Raw genomic sequence first — 20,183 nt, 5'->3', positions numbered from 1 at the left:
TAGAGGAAAATTACTGAAAGGGTTGTGTGACAAAGGAAATTGGAATTTCTCTTCTTTTCCAGGAGACAAGAGAGAAAGCATCTAGTTTAGGGAACCCCAGTACTAAGAGCTCTTAAACATAAATGGCAGCTCTATATCCCATGGAATCAAAGTGAAGAAAGCTTAGCAATGGTTTTACTGTACTAAAGAGAAATAGGTTATTGTTCTCATTTTTGACTTATGATGACCCTAAGGCAGAGCAGTGAAGGGCAAGGAGTGTTGGGGATGTTTCATCCACAGCATCACCATGGGTCTAGATCGACTCATGGATGGTTAACCACAAAAAAGAAGAACCTATAATAGGGTTTCGTTTCTTCAGAGGGGGATTGCCATTGCCCTCCTCTGAGGCTGAGAGAATGGGAACACATGAAGCTTGAAGAACACATGGTTCAAGAAGTGGGCCATGTTCAGCTTAGTGAAGAGAAGATAGAGGAGTGACATGATCATATTCTTCAAATACCTCAAGGACTTCTAGAAAGAGGAGGGAACAGGCTTGCTATTTGCTAGGACTAATGGTTATAAGCCACAAGAAGGTAAATTTCGATTGAATATTAGAAGGAACATCTTGGCAGTAAGAGCGGTTTGACAATGGAACCAATTGCCCAGAGAGATGGTGAGGTCTCCTCTAGATGTCTTAAAAAGAGGTTGGACAACAACTTCTGGGAAGTTTTAGCTGGCAATACTGCACTGAGGAGAGGGGTTTGACTAAGATGGCCCAGAGGGCCCCTTCCGACTCTATTATTCTGTTCACTAGGTTTCTTGTTATTGTGTGTCTTCAAGTCGTCTCTGACCTATGATAACCCTAAGAGATTTTCTTGGTAAGGTTTCTTCAGAGGTTTGCCATTGCTTTCCGCCAAGGCTGAGACCATGTGGCTTGCCTAATCTCACCCAATGGGCTTCCATGGCTGAGTGGGGATTCGAACCCTGGTCTTAGAGTCATAGTCCAAGGCTCAAAACCCCTACACCACGCTGGGTCACTCATCTACTAGGTCACAGAATCTATTGCATCAAAATGCCCTAAACTGGAGGCTTGTTTTCACTGCTCTATGGAATGCCCTTTTCCTTACGCATCTCAAAAGAAAAGGAAAGGAAAAGGAAATCAATAGGGTTATACAATTGGATTTCTGGATTAATAGACAGTTGTCTATTTTTATAATATATGATTATGATAAGTATTAGTCCTTTTATATAAGTTAGAAATAGGTTAGATTTTATATATGGCAGGGTAAGAGCAGTTTGAAATAATTACCATATACACTTGATTATAAATCTACCTCATATATAAATTGAGGGCAGGTTTTGGGGCCAAAATTGTGGATTTTGAAATGACCCATCGATAAGTCAAGGGTAAAACTTAGGTGCATGTAACAAAGGATGTAAAGAATGACACAAAGGAAAATGATGCCAAAGAACAAAATTCTGGCAGGCATAACTGTTTGTACTCATGCTAAAGGCTGGATAGATTAGAGAGGGGATCCATGCTTCTTTTTGGTGCTCCCAGGATGGACTAAGCTCTTGCCTTTTACCACTCTGTTCAGAGAAAGTGGATGACTCCTTTTTAGATATATAAGGGCTAAAGTACAGTACAGTACTTAGATTGACCTGTGGATAAGTCGATCCAGGTTTTTGGGGTCAATTTTTTAACTAAAATTTATAGACTTATACATGCTTATATACAGTAATAGTAACACCAGGTACTGCTAGTACTGGAAGCTAAGCACAGAAGATTCATTATGAAGATGGAATAGCTAATGTAGAAGATGAATGCAAATTAAGTTTTTCACATTTCAGGTGATGTTGGCAGTCATTGTGGCCTCTGGAAAGTCCAGGAGCAGAAAATGCTCCAACTGCCCACTCCAAGATTAGGGGGGGGGGGGGGGAGGGAATAGCAATTGGTGTAGTAGTTTAAGCGTGTTGGACTATGACTCTTGAAGACCAGGGTTCGATTCCTGGGTTTCCATAGAAACCCACTGGGTCAGCCTCAGAGGAAGGCAATGGCAAACCCCCTCTGAAAAAACTTGCCAAGACAAGCCCAGGATTGAGGGTCACCTTAGGTATTCCATAAACTGAGAAGGATACAAAGGCACACAACAACAGAAACAACCATTGCTAATAATATTACAATAATATAGTAATCATTTAATGCTATTATAATACATGCATCCCTTTTGTATGTTTTTCATTGTACTGTTGGAGAGGACATGAAAGTCCACAACAATAACAGACACAACCATTGCTATTGGATAATAATATTGTAATAATATTACAAATATTATAATCATTTAATTCTATTTTAATGCATCACCTTTGTATGTTTTTAATTGTACTGTTGAAAAGGACATGAAGGCACATAATAACAGAAACAACCATTGCTAGTGGATAATAACATTGTAATAATATTATAATAATACTATAATAATTTGATTCTATTTTCATGCATTAGTTTTAAACATACTGTTAGAAAGAATATGAAGGCACATAAAAGCAACAATAGTTAATAGAGTATCATCTGCAAATAAACTTATCTTATTCAATTTTCTCATCCCAATTCCTTCCAGATTTTTATCCTCCCTAATATTTGCTTATATTTCAATAATTATTGCAAATAAAACCGGGGAAAGAGGGCATCCTTGCCTTGTTCCTCTAGAAATTGAAATTTGTTCTGTTATTCCATCATTTATTGTTACTACTGCTGTATTATTTAAATATAACTGATCTATCAATCCTCTAAACTTTTCTCCCATACCTAATTTCTTTAATGTTATTTTTAATGCTGGCCATTCCACACAATCAAAAGCTTTATAAATATCTAATGCCATTATTCCTGCTTTCTGCTTTCTTTTCTCTATTATATTTATTTTATTCAGTACTCTTCCTATTAAATTTGACATTTGTCTTCCTTGCACAAATCGACATTGATCATTTTGAATATATTTATATATAAACTTATTCATTCTTTTTGCCATTATGGCTGTTAATATTTTAGCATCCTGATTGATAAGGGATATAGGTCTGTATGAGCCTGGATCTGACAAATCTTTATCCGGTTTTGGAATCAATATTATCATTGAATGGTCCCATGATGGTGGGATCCTTTCTCCATTTAAAATTTTATTGTATAACACTTCTAATTTAGGTATTAAAACCTTTTTAAAAGTTTTATAATATTCTGGTCCTAATCCATCCATTCCTGGTGATTTCCCTCCTTTTAATTTATCTATCACTTCTTCAATTTCTTTTTTCGAAACTGGTTGTTCCATTATTTCTTTATCCTCTTCTTCTATCTTTGTTCTCCAATTTTTCTCTATATATTCCTCAATTTTGTCAATTGAACTATCCCCTGCTGTATATAAATCTTTGTAGTATTCTTCAAATATCTTTATCTTTTCTTTCATCAGCATACATTTTTTCCCTGTTTTGTCCTTTATAACCCCTATCAGATTTTTCTCTTTCTTTTTTTGTGTTAATCTTGCTAACATTTTTGAATTTTTGTTACTATATTCAAAAAACTCCCTCCGTAAATATATCAAATTTTTCTGGATCTGATCTATTTCTATCTTCTCTAATTCCTTTCTTTTCGCTTGCAGTTTTATATATATATATTTACTTCTATTCTTTATATAATCCTTATTTAATTTTTCAATTTCCGTTTCCAATTTGATTTCTCTCTCTTCCTTTTGTCTCCTTACCTTGCATGTTTCCCTAATACAAATCCCTCTTGCCACTGCTTTCATAGTATCCCATAATAAAGCTTGAGAAATCTCTTTGTTATTAATATCCCATATAACCTGCCATTCTTCCTCTATTTTATTCACTATTTCTTTATTATTAAGTATGCTAGTGTCTAACCTCCATCTTTTTGCTTCTCTATAATCTTTTTTAATTATGAAATCCATGTTTGCTATTCCATGATCTGTAACTTTTATTCCTTCTATTTCACTATTTAATACCCTTGACATCATATTTTTGGATACAAAAATGAAATCTATTCTAGAATAATTTTTATGAACCGCTGAATAGTAAGTATAGTTCTTTTCATCTCCTTTAATCAATCTCCATACATCTTTTAATTCTTTACTATTCATTATCTTGTTCAAAGGTGTAATCTTATTAAGTCTGTCCCTTATTGTTGGGTCTGATTTATCTTTAACCTTATCCATGACCATATTGAAGTCTCCTGCCATAATTAGAGACCCCTTGGAAAAAATGAACAATGTGAAAAACCATTTAAAGGAGTTTGGACAAATGACAGGACTAAGAGTCAATTGGAATAAATCAGAGCTAATGTTGTTCAATTATCCAAAAACGGAAGAACAGGAATTTGTAAAGGATGGAAAGATAGATATAAAGGTAAAAGATACAATTAAATATTTAGGAATAAAAAATACAAAAAATCTACACAAATTAGAGGATCAGAACTATAAAAAATTAAGAATAGAAATTAAAAGGAAATTAGAAGAATATAAAAATATAAAATTATCATGGTTCGGTAGAATCGCATTAATAAAAATGAAAATTTTGCCTAAGATTAATTTTTTGTTTAGGATGTTGCCAATACAAATATCAGAGGTTGAAATTAAAAATTGGCAAGTATTAGTGAATAATTATTGTAATGGGAATAAAAAAGCAAGGATTAATAAAAGATATTGGTATAAACCCCAAAAAGAAGGAGGTTTGGGTCTCCCAAACTTAAAATTGTACTATAATGCAAACCAAATAAGATATATTATAGATGGAATCATAGAGAAAGGGGAATTAGATTGGTTAGAGATGGAAACAACAGGAATAGAGGAAAAATTGGAAAATATATTTTTTAAAGAATTTACTATGAAAGAAATGAAGGAAATAGAAAACCCCTTTTTAAAGAATATATTAGAAATTTGGAAAAAAATAAAGAAAAACTAATGCCAGCTATTTCACCTTTAACACCAGTTATAATGCTAAAAAATTTTCCAGTAAATTTAAAGGAAGAAGTAGGGAAATTAGTAAAAGGTCAAGAAATATATAGGATAAGAGAATGGATGAAGACTGTGAGGGAGAAAGGGAAAATAAAGGAGAAATTGCAAGGATCAAAATTAACTTGGTATAATTGTATTCAATTGGAACAATGGATAAAGAAGTATGAGAAAAATATAGGAGAGATTAGAGAATACACAAAATTTGAACAGTTGATTAGGCAAAGAGAAAGTATAGAGGCAAATGAAACTTTGAAAGGGGTCACAAGTGAGATATATAAATTATTATTAAAATATAATAAGAAAGAAGATTATTTAAAGACAACATGGGAGGTTGATTATTACAAAAAATAAATGACCACGAATGGGGGAAAATTTGGAATCAACGCCATTTAAAATTTTATTCTATACGAATAAAAGAGAACTACTACAAAATAATTTGGAAATGGTATTTAACGCCTGTAAGGTTAAGTCATATAAATAAGAATTATTCAAGGTTATGTTGGAGAGGGTGTCAAGAGATAGGCACTTATATGCATATGTGGTGGGGTTGTAGAACCGTAAGGAGATTTTGGCAAATTGTATTTGAGGAGATAAAAGAAATAACAAAAATTGATTTAGAATTTAGTCCAAAGATAGCGTTATTATCTTTATATGATAAAATTAACTGCACCCAAGTTATAAAGGATCTAATTACAAATTTATTAACAGCAGCGAGATTAATGATAGCAAAAAAGTGGAAAGATCAGGGAGATTTACAAATACAAGATTGGTATAGAGAGATTTGGCAAATAGCAATTAATGATAAGTTAACTAGTGAAATTAAGTTTAGAAGAGGAATAATCAAGAGAAATGATTTCGAAGCAATATGGGAAACATTTGTACAAAAAGTTTTAGGAAAAGAAGGAGGTGTTTTACCACCAGAGGAAGAGTTACAATTCTGGAGATAGAGTAATAAGAAGATATTAGGCTCAGGGGATGGGGAGCACTTGGGGGAAGGGGGGAATTATGAAAAATATATGATGAAAAGAAATATGAATTAAAGTTAGATAAAGTAGTAAAGAATGGAATATAAAGGGATATATTATATGTATGGGGAATATAATGTAAAAGTCTTTTTTATATATTATTGTAAGGTGAATTTAATCAATATTTTATCAATTTATTATAATAACATGTATTAATTTCATTCTACCAATAAAATAATTTAAAAAAAAACATAAAAGCAACAATAGAAACAACCATTGCTAGCAGATAATAACATTGTAATAACATTACAGTAATATTATAATAATTGAATTCTATTTTCATGCATCACTTTTGTATGTTTTTCATTGTATGGTTCTTTTCAATCGCAAGCCACTCTGAGTCCCAGTGCTGGGGGGAAAGGATACAAATAAATATCATAATATTTGTTTTTATTTTATTTCAAGGATTTATTTCCCACCTTTCTCCCACAGTGGGATTCAAGGCGGGTTAAATAATAATAATAATAATAATAATAATAATAATAATAATAATAATAGTAACAGTGGGCCCTCTATATATCACAAGAGGAAATATAAAAACCCATTTTGTTTCCTCTGGTGGAAAGGGCTTGAAGGCACACAACAGCAACAGCCAGCAATGAGGATCACCTCCCCTATCAACACCTGGGATGACAGGTAGAAATTCAACAGGTGAAACACCTGCCTCTGTTATGGAAGACAACCTGACTTCTTCCCCCCCCCCCTTGAGTTTTTTCACAACCTTCTGATTTGTTGGGTTAAAAATCCCAAAGTGGGTCATCAGGAGTGGAAGGCAAAGAATTTACTTTTCCCCCAAGAGCTGGACACCTTGCCAGAATTCCACAGCCTTGAGCGATGGCAGTTAAAGCGGTGTCAACCCGGATTATTTCTGCAGTGCAAACTCTGTTGCTGGAAACTTTGCCAAGGAGTCGCAAAGTCTCCACTTTTTCCACCAAGATCTCTCTCCTCCCAGCTCGGCACACCTTTTTTTCCAAAAGAAAAAAAGACCTGCAAAGAAAAACACTAAAGAAGGAGGGTAATGAAAGGATGAAAGATCTCATTACTTACCATGATGGAGAGAGGAGGAGGACAAGAAGAAGAAGACAAAGGCAGCTTGCAAAAGGCTGGTCTGGAAAACTGAGCACCCAAAGGCTGGCCTGCAATTTAAAGGGCCAGCAGGAGAAGCCTCAGGAAAGAAAGAGGAGGAGGAGGAATCGGGTTGATCTCGCTTTCTCTGTTGCTGATGCAGGCCATTGCCTGGCTGTTTGTTCCCTTGTCAGCTCCTGGGCTCCTTGATGGGGCAACCAAAAGTGCACAAGATGCTTGTTGCAAGCTTTCCAAACTCCACTGGCTTCTTCATCAGGCAAAGGGGCTCAAAATCTTACCAGGGGGTGGGGGAGAAGCGATGATGTTAGCCATAGGCCTGCAAAGCAAATCTATCACTAATACCATCCCCCCCCCCCCCCCCGGTATGATTTTGAACCCCTTAGCCTGCTGAAGAAGCCAGTGGAGCTTTGAAAGCTTGCAAGGAGGCCCATGACTAACATCATCATTTTTTTCCCTCCTGTATGATTTTGAACCCTTTTGCTTGATGAAGAAGCCAGTGGAACTTCAAAAGCTTGCAACATGTACATAACCCCCTCACCCCAAAAGGGCCAACCAATTTGTGCAGAAAACTTAAATTTACTATATATCTCAATCAAATGGAAGATTCATTGTTAGTGATAAGAAAACAAGAGTTTTAAGACTGCTGTCATTTTATACCTGGCACCGCTCAAACGTATTGGAATACATCACCCATCGGTCCTAAGAAGGCTGGCAGCTGGTGCTTATGTGTGTTGGGATCATACCTGTCTGAAAAGCATTGGGTTGTTATGGGACTGAGTGAAAGCCATAGAGGAAAATATGGGAACAGAGAGAGAATGGCACTAAAAATATCCAGCATGTTTTGCAACAGATTTACATTGGTCTATACAGAGGTGAGTCCTCTTGAGTCCAATGGGTAATAAAACCTTTCTTTTTCCAGCTCACAAGTACAAAGAACCAGGTGTGCATGTGCACATGTACTATTTCTGCACACGTTAAGGCTGTAAATTTACCTGGGAATAAAGCCCATTGAACACAAGAGTAGACCATTGCAAAACTGTGTTGCAAAAAGATGCTGGATATTCTTAGCGTGGTTTTCTCTCCTTTTCACACAATCCCACAATTACCCAGCACTTTTCAGGTGTGTATGACTACAGCACACATGAGCCCCAGCTGCCAGCCTGGTTAGGAATGATGGGTGATGCATTCTGATACAATAGGAAAGTGCCTGGTTAGGGATGTGAGCAACCTGAATACTCCATTTTCTTCATCACTAAAAATGATTCTTCCATTTGACTGAGATACATAGAAAAGTTAAGCTTTTTGCGCAAATTGGCTTCCCATTTTTTTAAAAAAAAGTTTGCATAAAATGGTTTATGTGTAAAAATGTAGCTCTTGGGTATATAAACAACAAAGGTACCTTTTGGTGAGATTTATTCCATGTAGATCCAAGTCATGAGTGTGTACGTGTACATGATTTCGGGTACAATATTTGGGGACTATTTAACTGAAAGACAAGTTATTCATTTTATAAATAAAGGACACATGAAAATCTTGTTTTTATTAAGAACATCACAGCAATTAATTAATTAGAAATCATGTACAGCCCATCTATGTAATATACCTTTCAAGATGGCGTACAACACTGAAATGAAATAAAAGACAAACCGGATAAAATAATTTGGACATTTTGAATACATGATAAACATTCAGCTGCATATGGTATTACAAGTAGCTCTTGAGCCTTCGGTTTTATACACTTACATTGAGAGCCACCTACAGGAGGGAAAAAATACCTGGGACAGCTTTTTATCATGGAGAAGTCTTGATTCAAATAATAAACTGGATTTTGGAAAGCACTTCAGCATTTCCACCAATGTGACTTAGTTGGAATATTTGACAGTTTGAAGTGGTGTGTTTTGTTTAAATTTCCAACGATTCATAATGTTCCAGTCATTTTTAAAAAGTAACATTTCCAAGCTTTGCCCTAAACAGGGTGATCAGATGTCCTCCTTTTCCAGGACATGTCCTCTGTATAAAGCTTCTGTCCAGGAGGGATTTCAAAATGTCTTTATATTCATGCTTTGTGCTTTTATTTGGCAATGCCCTGCATTTTTCTCGAATGCCCTACATTTTGTGGTGCCTTCTCCCCTTTGCGGTGAGGATCTCTAGTCGCCCTGTTGTAAGATTTTCCCATTACCTTGTTGGTTGGATTTCATCCAGAAACTAATCATGCCATTTGGGGACCATTTGCTCCATTAGTTGGCTGAGATTTCCAGTTTTCATTAAAATAAATAAATAAATAAATAAATAAATAAATCTCTAGACCATATAGAAGCCAAGCTATCAGGACCCCCATAGCAGCAGAGATATTAGACAAGATGTGTGGTTATTATTCTATCCAATAGTTTAGCAACTCTAAAGGAACTGTTTTTGATCCATTGTGTCCAAACACTATCTGTTCCCTTGGCCCAAGGTAGGGTCTCTTATCTATACCAGTCTCATTTTTGATTTATAGCAACCCTAAGGTGAACCTATCATAGGCTTTTCTTGGTATGTTTCTTCTGAGGGGGTTTGCCATTGTCATCCTTTGAGGCCGAGAGAATGTGACTTGCCCAAGGTCACCAAATGGGTTTTTATGCTCAAGCAGGAATTGAACCCTGGTCGCCAGAGTCAAAGTCCAACACTCAAGCCACTATGTCACACTTGCTCTGCACTCTTTGGCCGAAAAGGCCCTGTAAAACTACAAATCCCAGGATTCCATAGAATGGAGCTACAGCACTTAAAATGCCATTCTCCAATGTATATGCACCCTGAGTGGTGTTTACATCTGAGCTGCAATATGCATAAGATTGGATTGCAAGAATTTCAAAATAACTAAGCAGTTCTTTTTTACATGATATTTGGGATATTTTAGCTCTTGTAGATGATGTTTCTGGTCTCATTTCAGAGTTTTTCTCCCATCTCATCCTCACTGCTATGCAGTTGTTAGGGCTAGAATATTTTTATCCAGAAGCTGAGATTCACACAGCTTTAACAAACAGTGTGTTACATGAAGCCTCTCGAGTCACAAGAGCTGGCAACTGTGACTTCACTGCTAACAATATACAAATACAAATCTATAACCTAAATAATTGCAATTTATCTGAAAGGAGAAAACAAATGTTAAAAGAAAAAGGAATGTTTCCAGCATCTTTGAAACAAAGAGCTGTCATTTTAAGTGCCATCATAATTTTTGGACAGTTGTATGTCGTCATCCCCCGAAAAATACCACTACAACAATAATAATGAAACAAACCTCTAACTAACTTATGATTTCTTCTACCTTTTGAATTCTGTTCCTTCTCTCCAATGTGTTAGCCACTACTCATTGTGTTTCTAGTAGCGCTGCACAATGGATTTGACTGAATCATAAATAACAAAGCAAATCAGGCTGATTTGGAGCAGGTTTAACAGATCCAGATCCAGAAAAAGTTGAGAGCCAGCTTGTCATGGTGGTTTGAGTGTTGGACTGTGACTCTGGAGACCAGAATTCGATTCCCAGCTTGGTCATGGACCCCAGGCAAGTCACAATCTCTCAGCCTCAGGGGAAGGTAAGTGAAAACCTCCTCTGAACAAATCTTGCCCAGAAAATCCTATGATAGGTTTACTTATGGTTGCCACAAGCTGGAAATAACTTGAAGACACACAACAACAACAAACACAAATATATCATAAATAGTCTTTATTATTATTATTGTGATTATTAACTATAGGTCTGATTATTAGTTTAATGATGAATCAAGAGGCGTCTCCATAGCAATTATATATATCCACTTGGTGCCCAGGATTCGATTCCTACTGGGTGATCTTTGGCAAGTCACGCTCTCTCAGCTTCAGGGGAAGGCAAGGGGAAACCTCTGGACAAATCTTGTCAAGAAAACCCCAGGATAGGGTGGCCATAAGTTGGAAATGACTTGAAGGCACACAACAACAGATCAAGTTAAATTGACTCAGAGATAGGCACCATCCAAAGCAATTCAAAGTGATCTAAAGACCTGAGCATCAAAAGAAAGTGGGGGGGGAAACCAAATGGTGTATTCCCCAGTTTCATTTGAACACTAGAGAAAGTCATAACTGACTGCTGCATCATTATAACAATCAGGATGAGGTGAGCAGCAGTTCCATCTAGTGGCCACTGTTGCTGGAAAGCATCACACATTCATCCCCAAACATCTGTTTTTATAACAATCATTGATATACACACCTTTCCATGAAAGAGTCTTCATCTAGGGAAGGGGTGGGCAACTGCAGTTGGAACAGGTGCCATTTTTATGTCCTTGGGACTCCCTCAGGAGTGCATGAACTGTTATTGTGGGCCTTCAAGTCGTTTCCGACTTATGTCGACCCTAAGGCAAACCTATCATGAGGTTTTCTTGGCAACATTTGTTCAGAAGAGGTTAGCCATTCCCTTGAGGCTGAGATCATGTGATTTGCCCAAGGTCACCTAATGAGTTTCATGGCCAAGGTGGGAATCGAATCCTGGTCTCCAAAGTACTCAAACCAGTAGCATCACTGGGGGGAGGGGGGTGCGGACCACACAGGGTGTCACCCAAGAAGGAGGTTGTCACCCATAAAGGGAGGGTGACACCAGGTCGGCTCCCTGGCCCCCGTGGGCACTGTTTGGGCTGTGCAGAAGCATTTTTGGGCACCCAAATCCCAGAGAGGGGCTTTTCCAGACACCCAGGCCCCACAGTGGGGCTTTTGCTGGCATCTGCACAGAGAAAAGTGGCAATTTTAGACAGTGGAGTTAGTAGTCTTATGGGTCTAACCCATGTAAATGGTAATGGGACAGTATTCAACTTACCTAAAAATGTAAGCTCCCGAGCTGTGCCTTTCTGTGTCTTTCTGCTCATTCTCCTGAGTAGGGCTCTGGACATATTCCCCAAAATCCTGCCCTGATTTCATCCACCCTGGTGGTGAACAAAAAGGACTGTTGGAGTACTGGCTTTGAAAACATGTTCCAGAGTAGGCCAAGATTGATTTCTGACTCTTCCCAAAGGCAATGATCCTTGATTTATTCCTATTCCCTGTCAACACATAAATTTACCAGGACTATTTTAAAAGCTCCAGTGGGACAAACCCAAAGTTCTCTTGATAAGGGAGAATCAATCAATCATCTGCTTGCTGGGAATGGGAAAAAAGGCATTCAAAACAGGTAGTGTATAATTATTTAAAGCACTTCAAAATATGTGTATCTCATCTTTCGTCCAAATTAAAGAGCTTTGAGAATTCCAGAAAATCGTACAATTCAATAACAACAGATTACGTCCAGATGATGTTAATGACATGTGCCACATGCATGGTGTCATTTTAGGAGCAGATTGGTCACAATTTTCACTACATAAGTGGGAACTCAAGCTGTTATGTCTTGTACCGTCTTCTTTCATAACTGATGTAAGGGAGGAAGGCCAATGATAATCTGAATATCTGGTAATTGGCTGCAAATTCTGGGTTCAGTTGAAATAATTATTAAAAGAATGTGCCATTCTAAGCCCCCTTGACTTCTTTCATGGTCCTTCTGTGCAAGCTTCAGCTTCCCTCACTGGGATAATTCTTTCTGGAGGAATGTCAAAGTCCAAAAGTGGCAACCCCCTAGGCAGCAGACAGTGAGCTGTGAAGTCAATGCTGTGGTAATCTAAGTAAGTGCGACATTTACTGGGCAGCATGTGAGCTCCTGTTCTGTCACAACACAAACACACAGAGACACCTCTCTGTTGTTTGCCCATACGTTAGGAGCAAAAGGGAAAAGGAGAGAGTAGACATACTCAGCTATGAAGCAGCAGACTTTGCAATTCTGTGGCTGGGAGGTGTCCCCTCTTTTGATCTCTTTCTGGTTGGGTAAGTAACCAGAATAATCAATATTCTTTTCCTTTATTTTGACATGATAGTCACCAGAATTCCAGTGTTTTGCCTCCTAGTTGTTGCTTGTGCCTAAAGAAGATATAATCCTATATATACTTAATTGCCGGAAAGTAAATAAGCTCCAGTGATGGATAAGATATGGCTTCATACATGGAGCAATGTTATGGACTCTGCCTTGATTATTCTGCAAGTTATTTTGTAGGCTTCTAAATCTTGTTTTTCTGTGGAATCATTATGGTAGAGAGACTAAATTTTTTTCACCTCACATGTCTCCAGTCCTATACATCTTCTGGAGTTTGGGTTTGAGGGGGTGGTTTGTGTGTATGTGTGTAAAAGGCAGGTTTTCATGAACAAATACAGTATTCTCAAGACAGGGAATATGCTTTTGTGCCATTTTAAACATCTTCACTTAATTTGTCTCTTATATGATAATGATGATTATTATTATCATTATGTTTATTTATATCCCACCTTCCTCCCAGTATAGGGACTCAAGGCAGCTTATAAACAAGAGACTACTATACATTAGTGTTGTGTTTTCACTTAGAGACAGAAATGACTTAACTGGGCAAATTTGTCCACAGTTCTTGTATCATTAGGTGTTTGTTTTTAAAATGTTGCTTGTTGGTATGATTCACCAGCTGTGACAAAATGGTCATAGATACCATTTTACCTGTTTCTCACCACAACCTCCCAGCAATATATAGAAAAACCACAAAAGTATGTTGTGTCATCATTTGCCACACAATTATATTGGTTAAAAAGGACACACTATGCTAGTATTGTTCATTGATTTGTAGATTGTCAACCCAAGACTAATCAGCACTATTCCTATGAAGATGAAGGGATTTTTGACAGTTCAGCTTGGAAAAGCTATATCTACTGTACTAACATTTCTTAGGAGTTTATCAAACGTGAAATTGGAACTCCAATCCAAAGCCATTCCAAAGGGAAGGGGAAGCAGAGTAAATTCAAATCCAAGGCAATTCACGTGATTAATTATCACACGTGAAGAACGAAATTGTGGTCATTCCTGAGCCAAAGTGGAGCAAGTGCAAAATAAATTACCACACCAGATGGATTCAATGATTCGAATTGACACCCTTGCGCATGCTCAGTGGGGCTCTGTACGCTGTTATCCCTCCCTGCTTCCTCTATTTCCCCCCTCTTTTGCTGACATCCCTCCCTGCTTCCTCCGTTTGCCCAGGACTGAAGCAAAGTTGTATGCCACACCAAGACCAATTCTAATTGGATTCGAATTCACCTTGAAACAGGATTTGTGACTTTGCTAGTTCACCGAATTCACCTATACCAGGAGTGACCTTGTATTGACTTAGGATCAGTCTCGGAATGACTCCCCATAGAAAGCAATCACGTGTGATAATCTATTACATTGTAACATGAATTCTCATGGTTGGCCCCAGAATGGCTTCGGATTGGAGTTGCAAAAACCCTCGTGTGATAAGGGCCTTACTCTGTACAACAGGAAAGAAACATTATTATTATTATTATTATTATTATTATTATTAATTTATTTTCTTATATCCCATCTTTCTCCCAACATAGGGACTCATAGTGGCTAACAGCAAATTTAAAAACAATACAAAATTAAAAAGTATAAGTATAAAATTTAAAAAACAATTTAAAAAATTAAAATAGTTATGAATTAAAATGTTCAAAATACAAACCTTTAAATTTAAAATGCACAACATTTAAATCCCAGCCCTTAGCCACTTGAAAAGTAGGAACACAGGAACTCTATCTTCCTTTGTATCTTATAGGAGCACAGTAATCTGTCTTATACTGAGTCAGACCAATGCTCCATGTGTATAGTAGCCACTTTCTAGGTTTCCAGGAAGGATTCTTTCCAAGACTATATGGAGATCTCTGATGTTTCCAGGTGGTCTCTCGTCCAAGTACTAAGCAGGTCAACACTGTTTAACTCCCAAAATTAGACAAGATCAAATGTGTTCACAGTTGCATGATGCTCTCATAGGGCTGATCATAACCTCAGGTGAGGTGACAATCTCAAGACAGCTCAATTTGGCTTCAGAAAAAGAGAGCAAAAGATCACTTATTAATTTATTCTCCTTAATTTGTATTCCAAGGGAAAGGGGTTTGTGAGAGAATAACATGGCTAGCCTTGGATAACATGTACCTTGACTAGAGTGAGAAGATTTACATTTTCTCTTGTGATATAGGATCTACTAGCAGTGGTTGTTTCTATTGTTGTTGTGTGCCTACATACCATTTCCATTATGGAAACTTTAAGATAATGGGGTTTTCTTGGCAAGTTTCTTCAGATAAGTTTTGCCATTGCCATGCTCTGAGACTGCGAGAGCGTGACTTGCCCAGAATCACCCAGCAGGGTTACATAGGCAACCTGGGATTTGAACTCTGGTCTAAAGGGTAAGGACAATAGATATTCTGTGAACGAGTACCCTTCTGCAATATGAAAAGCAAGTCCTGTATTGTGACCTTTACAATTAAGACCCAAGGGGATGAGTTGGTGTGGAGTGACAGATGCGAACCCTCTGCATCTTCTGAAGCTAAATACACACACACAAATCACATTTCAGATGACAAGGGGTAATATTTCACTGTGACAAATGAGAACTGAGGCTGATTATGATATAAGAAAGTCATAAGCAACATCTTCTTGTAATCAGAGAAAAATAACACTATATATGTAGAAATTACATTTTATATGAGAATAACAGATAGGATCATAACAATAAGGCTGAAAAATCTAAGAGAGAGGAAACAGAAGACTCACAATGTACAACAATAGCAGAACTGTGTCCAGATCCTTGGGTGGCACATATATCTAAGAAAGAGCTTTGAAAAGTTACTTTTTTGGACTAAAGCTCACATGGGAGGGATTCTGGAAATGGTGATCTAATAAGAAACTTTTCTAAGCTCTGCCCCTGGGACTGATCCACAATTGTACAGCCATCCATGCAGTGATTACATCCTGTGTGAACAACTGTAAGGTGATCAATTTCAGCACACTACCTTTTGGAAAAGTCCAGAACATAACAGCACCATTTATTTATAAGCTTTGGCCACAGGGGAAATCTAAATCCTTTGTTGGACAGTGTGCTCTATTCAAATTGTTGATTATGACTTATAAAGCCCTAAATAGTTTGGTGAATTAAACAATGGTAATCGGGAACTGCATAGTCATGCCTCACTTCACTATATGCAACATGGCAATATTTGCAACATATCAGATACACTGGGGAAATTGAAGGAAATAAATGATGTTATCCACCTAAACTGGAGGAACATACCAAGTGATAATTTGAAGGAGTGTCTTTCTTAAAAAAAATGAGCAACACATTTATGGAAAGTACATCATAAGGATAACAATTATGCAATGACTATGGAGAAGCATTCACTCTAGGCATATAACAATGATTCAGAGGAAACCATTGCCAAAGGGGGAAAGATCCCTGCTGTGTTACTGAGACTTTAATTCCTCCTTTCCACATTGTTCAGAACATCCTCTCTTGTGACTGCACCTGTTTTGCTGGCTACCAAAGATGGCTGCATGTCAATTATCTGCTTCAGGGCAAAGGATTTTGTAAACACGTGTCTTTAAAAAGGTCACAGTGTTGAAATAGATTTGCTTAGATATTTGCTGTCTTTGAAAAGCTACAATAAAATGCGGTAAAAAAATATGTGCATGGATATATGAAGGAGCTATTACACAGAGTGAAACTGGGATTGGATCTTTATGTATCTTGATCACAGTATGAGTCACATCATATTTTAATATTAGGGGGTGGATTCAGATAATATCCCTTTGTAGATTCCTTTGTACATTTCATGTGGGGGGCATGCAAGCTAGCCTTGCCCCCATTACCTTTGTGCCTACAGCTAAACCATTCATCTCTGAATGAGAAAAGCTTGCATTCATGTACTTAAGCATGTCTTCAGTAGAGTTTCTGAGCCGATCAGTATTTATTCTCACACAGAGGAGCTCCATATATTAGGTATACATGGATATGAAGTCCTTTCTCACACAATTGTGGCAAATGAAAGGGACAGACCATGTAATCCCTATCTTCCTGATACAATGTTTGAATACATGAGTGGGATTGTCTACAATTTAAGAAACAAGGTCTAAAAAAATGAGGCTTAAACATTAGTTTCATTCTCTGCTGCGGGAGGCAACCTTGAGACCTGGTATTGTAATGGAACCCCAAGATCCAAACACTGTCAAAAGATACATACGGTATATACTCGACTATAAGTCAACCTCATGTATAAGTCGAGGGTAGGTTTTAGGGCCAAAACTATGGCTTTTGATATGACCAGTGGATAAGTCAAGGGTAGGGTTGCCATTGGTCAGGACCTCCAAACCGGGACAAATGTAGGACAAAATTTTCAAATGTAGGACACATTTTTTGTGTCCTACATTTGAATAGGAGCCTCACTGCTGCAGTGACGGGGGCAGGGCTAAGGCGGGGAGGGAATCCTCCTCTCAGGGAGGCTTTCCCTCCCGACCCTGGCCCCGCCCTCGCTGCTGTGGCGACGAGGGCGGGGCACAAGTGGGGAGGGAATCCTCCCCTCAGCCCGGGGGCGGGCAAAATCCCGGGGGTGGGGCCAAACTGGGGCGGGACCATGCTGCCCCGCCCAAAACCGGGAAAGTCCTGCCCACAGGCGGTTTATGGCAAGCCTAGTCAAGGGTAAAACTTTGGGGTGTGTAACAAAGGATCTAAAGGATGAAGCAAAGGAAAACAATGCCAAAGAACTTCCAAAATTGCAGCAGGCATAACTGTTTTGTGCTCATACTAAAGGCAGGATGGATAAGAGAACAGAGCAGAGTCAGTGCTTCCAGGACAGATTATACCCTTGCTTTTTTACTAGGGGATGGTTCATTTAAGAGTTAAAGTACAATATTTACACTGATCCGTGGATAAGTCAATCCAGGGTTTTTTGTGTCAATTTTCTGACTAAAATTTCTAGACTTATACATGAGTATTTACAGTACTTAAAATGAAATAATTCAAAGTCCGAGGAGGTTTTTTTTCCAAGTACCACAAATGAACTTATATCACAGTCCTGCCATTCTAGCTGAATCAAAATGGTCTTCAGATCAGCAGTGTATTTTGTTTGTTTGTTTAGTGCCATTTTGTTGCTGGTGTCAAAAATTGCTGTGGATCCATTCTAAATGTCCCTTCCTAAAGTGCAATTCCCAGGCTTCTACAGGAGGCAGCCATACTAGTTAAAGTGGAATAATAGCACTATAACCAGGGACGTAGCCAGGATTTTGGGAAGGGGGGGGGGGTCCAGACTAAGTGCCACCATTTTGAGATGCTAAGCCCCCCCCCAGACACAAAATGTAGGAAAAATGTAGGACATGATGCACGACAAAATGTAGGACAAATTGTAGGGTGTTCAAAAATGGAAAACACACCCAACTAAAAGCCAAAAACATTAATAAAAAACAATATAAATTCATGTTTCTCAGTCATGCTCAAAATGGAGAACATTTTGACATTCTTCCTGGATAGGAGGTTGGGATATAGCTTTGTGTGTTAGACTAGGAGGAACTTCCTGAGAGTAAGGGCTGTTCAACAGTGGAACACACTCCTTCCTCGGAGTGCAGCAGAGTCTCCTTCTTTGGAGGTCTTTAAACAGAAGCTGGATGGCCATCTGTCAATGGGGATGTTTTGATTGAGAGTTCCTGCATGGCAGAATAAAGGGGTTGGACTGGGTGGCCCTTGCAGTCTCTTCCAACTCTAGGATTCTATGACTCTGGAGACCAGGATTCAATGAAAATCTGATTCTCTCCATCAGAGAAGGCTAAATATCTTACATGGGGTACGTGTCGATGATGTGGCTTATGTATGCTTCATGTCCAAATTGTGCGGCACACAAGGGACATCACAGCACTTGTCACACTCTCTCAGCCTTAAGTGAAGGTGAAGGCAAATTCCTGAAAACCATTGGGCAAGTCACATTCTCTCAGCCTCAGAGGATGGCAAAGTCAAACCCTCTCTGAACAAACCTCCCAAGAAAACCTCTTGAAGGCACACACTCGCACACACCCAAGTCACCAAAGGCAAACTCTCTGAACAAACTAAGAAAACCCACTAGGCAAGGAAGTCACACACTCTCAGCCTCAAGGAAAGGCTGGCAAAGGCAAACTCTCTGAACAAACCAAGAAGACCCACTAGGCAAGGAAGTCACACACTCTCAGCCTCAAGGAAAGGCTGGCAAAGGCACACTCTCTGAACAAACCAAGAAGACCCACTAGCTAAGGAAGTCACACACTCTCAGCCTCAAGGAAAGGCTGGCAAAGGCATACTCTCTGAACAAATCAAGAAGACCCACTAGGCAAGGAAGTCACACGCTCTCAGCCTCAAGGAAAGGCTGGCAAAGCAGGATGTTTTGAAATTCCTCCTGGGCAGAAATGTAGGACGTGTCCTGGATAAAGGATGATGTCTGGTCACCCTGATAAAATGGAGGATGTTTTGACATTGCTCCTGGGCTGAAATGTGTGCCGTATCCTGGATAAAGGAGGACGTGTGTTATCCTACCAAAAATGGAAGACATTTTTACATTCATCCAGACCAGAAGGTTGAAACATAGGACATGTCCTATAAAAGGAGGACATCTGCTCATCTTACAAAAAATGAGGACTTTTGAAATTCCTTCTAGGCAGAAGTCTGAAATGTAGGATGTGTCCTATAGCCATGAGCCAGAAAAGAGCCAAGCCTCAATATCTGGACCCCAGAACATACTCTAATTCCCAGAATTCCATAGCAATGAGCCAGAAAGGAGCCAAGCCTCGATATCTGGACCCCAGAACATACTCTAACTTCCAGAATTCCATAGCAATGAGCCAGAAAGGAGCCAAGCCTGGATATCTGGACCCCGGAACATACTCTAACTCCCAGAATTCCAAAGCAATGAGCCAGAAAGGAGCCAAGCCTCAATATCTGGACCCCAGAACATACTCTAACTCCCAGAATTCCAAAGCCATGAGCCAGAAAGGAGCCAAGCCTTGATATCTGGACCCCAGAACATACTCCAACTCCCAGAATTCCATAGCAATAAGCCAGAATAGAGCCAAGCCTCAATATCTGGACCACAGAACATACTCTAACTCCCAGAATTCCATAGCCATGACCCAGAATGGAGCCAAGCGTCAATATCTGGACCCCAGAGCATACTCTAA

At 38.5% G+C, this 20,183-nt stretch overlaps 1 protein-coding gene across 1 annotated transcript in view; it reads left to right on the top strand.

Moving 5' to 3' along the window:
- The first annotated feature begins 12,882 nt into the window (after positions 1-12,882).
- LOC149319848 (uncharacterized) overlaps positions 12,883-20,183 on the top strand; it is a 21,028-nt gene continuing 13,727 nt past the window's right edge. The window contains exon 1 of the mRNA XM_089512465.1: positions 12,883-12,967. Coding sequence (XP_089368591.1) covers positions 12,901-12,967 — 67 coding nt within the window. The 5' untranslated portion in view covers positions 12,883-12,900. The remainder of the gene's footprint in view (positions 12,968-20,183) is intronic.

Source organism: Sceloporus occidentalis, unplaced genomic scaffold (genome assembly GCF_023333645.1).
Source record: "Sceloporus occidentalis isolate IW3139 unplaced genomic scaffold, rSceOcc1.0.p SCAF_2, whole genome shotgun sequence".
In the NCBI taxonomy this organism is placed as follows: Eukaryota; Metazoa; Chordata; class Lepidosauria; order Squamata; family Phrynosomatidae; genus Sceloporus; species Sceloporus occidentalis.
This window is presented reverse-complemented; position numbering and strand designations above follow the sequence as displayed.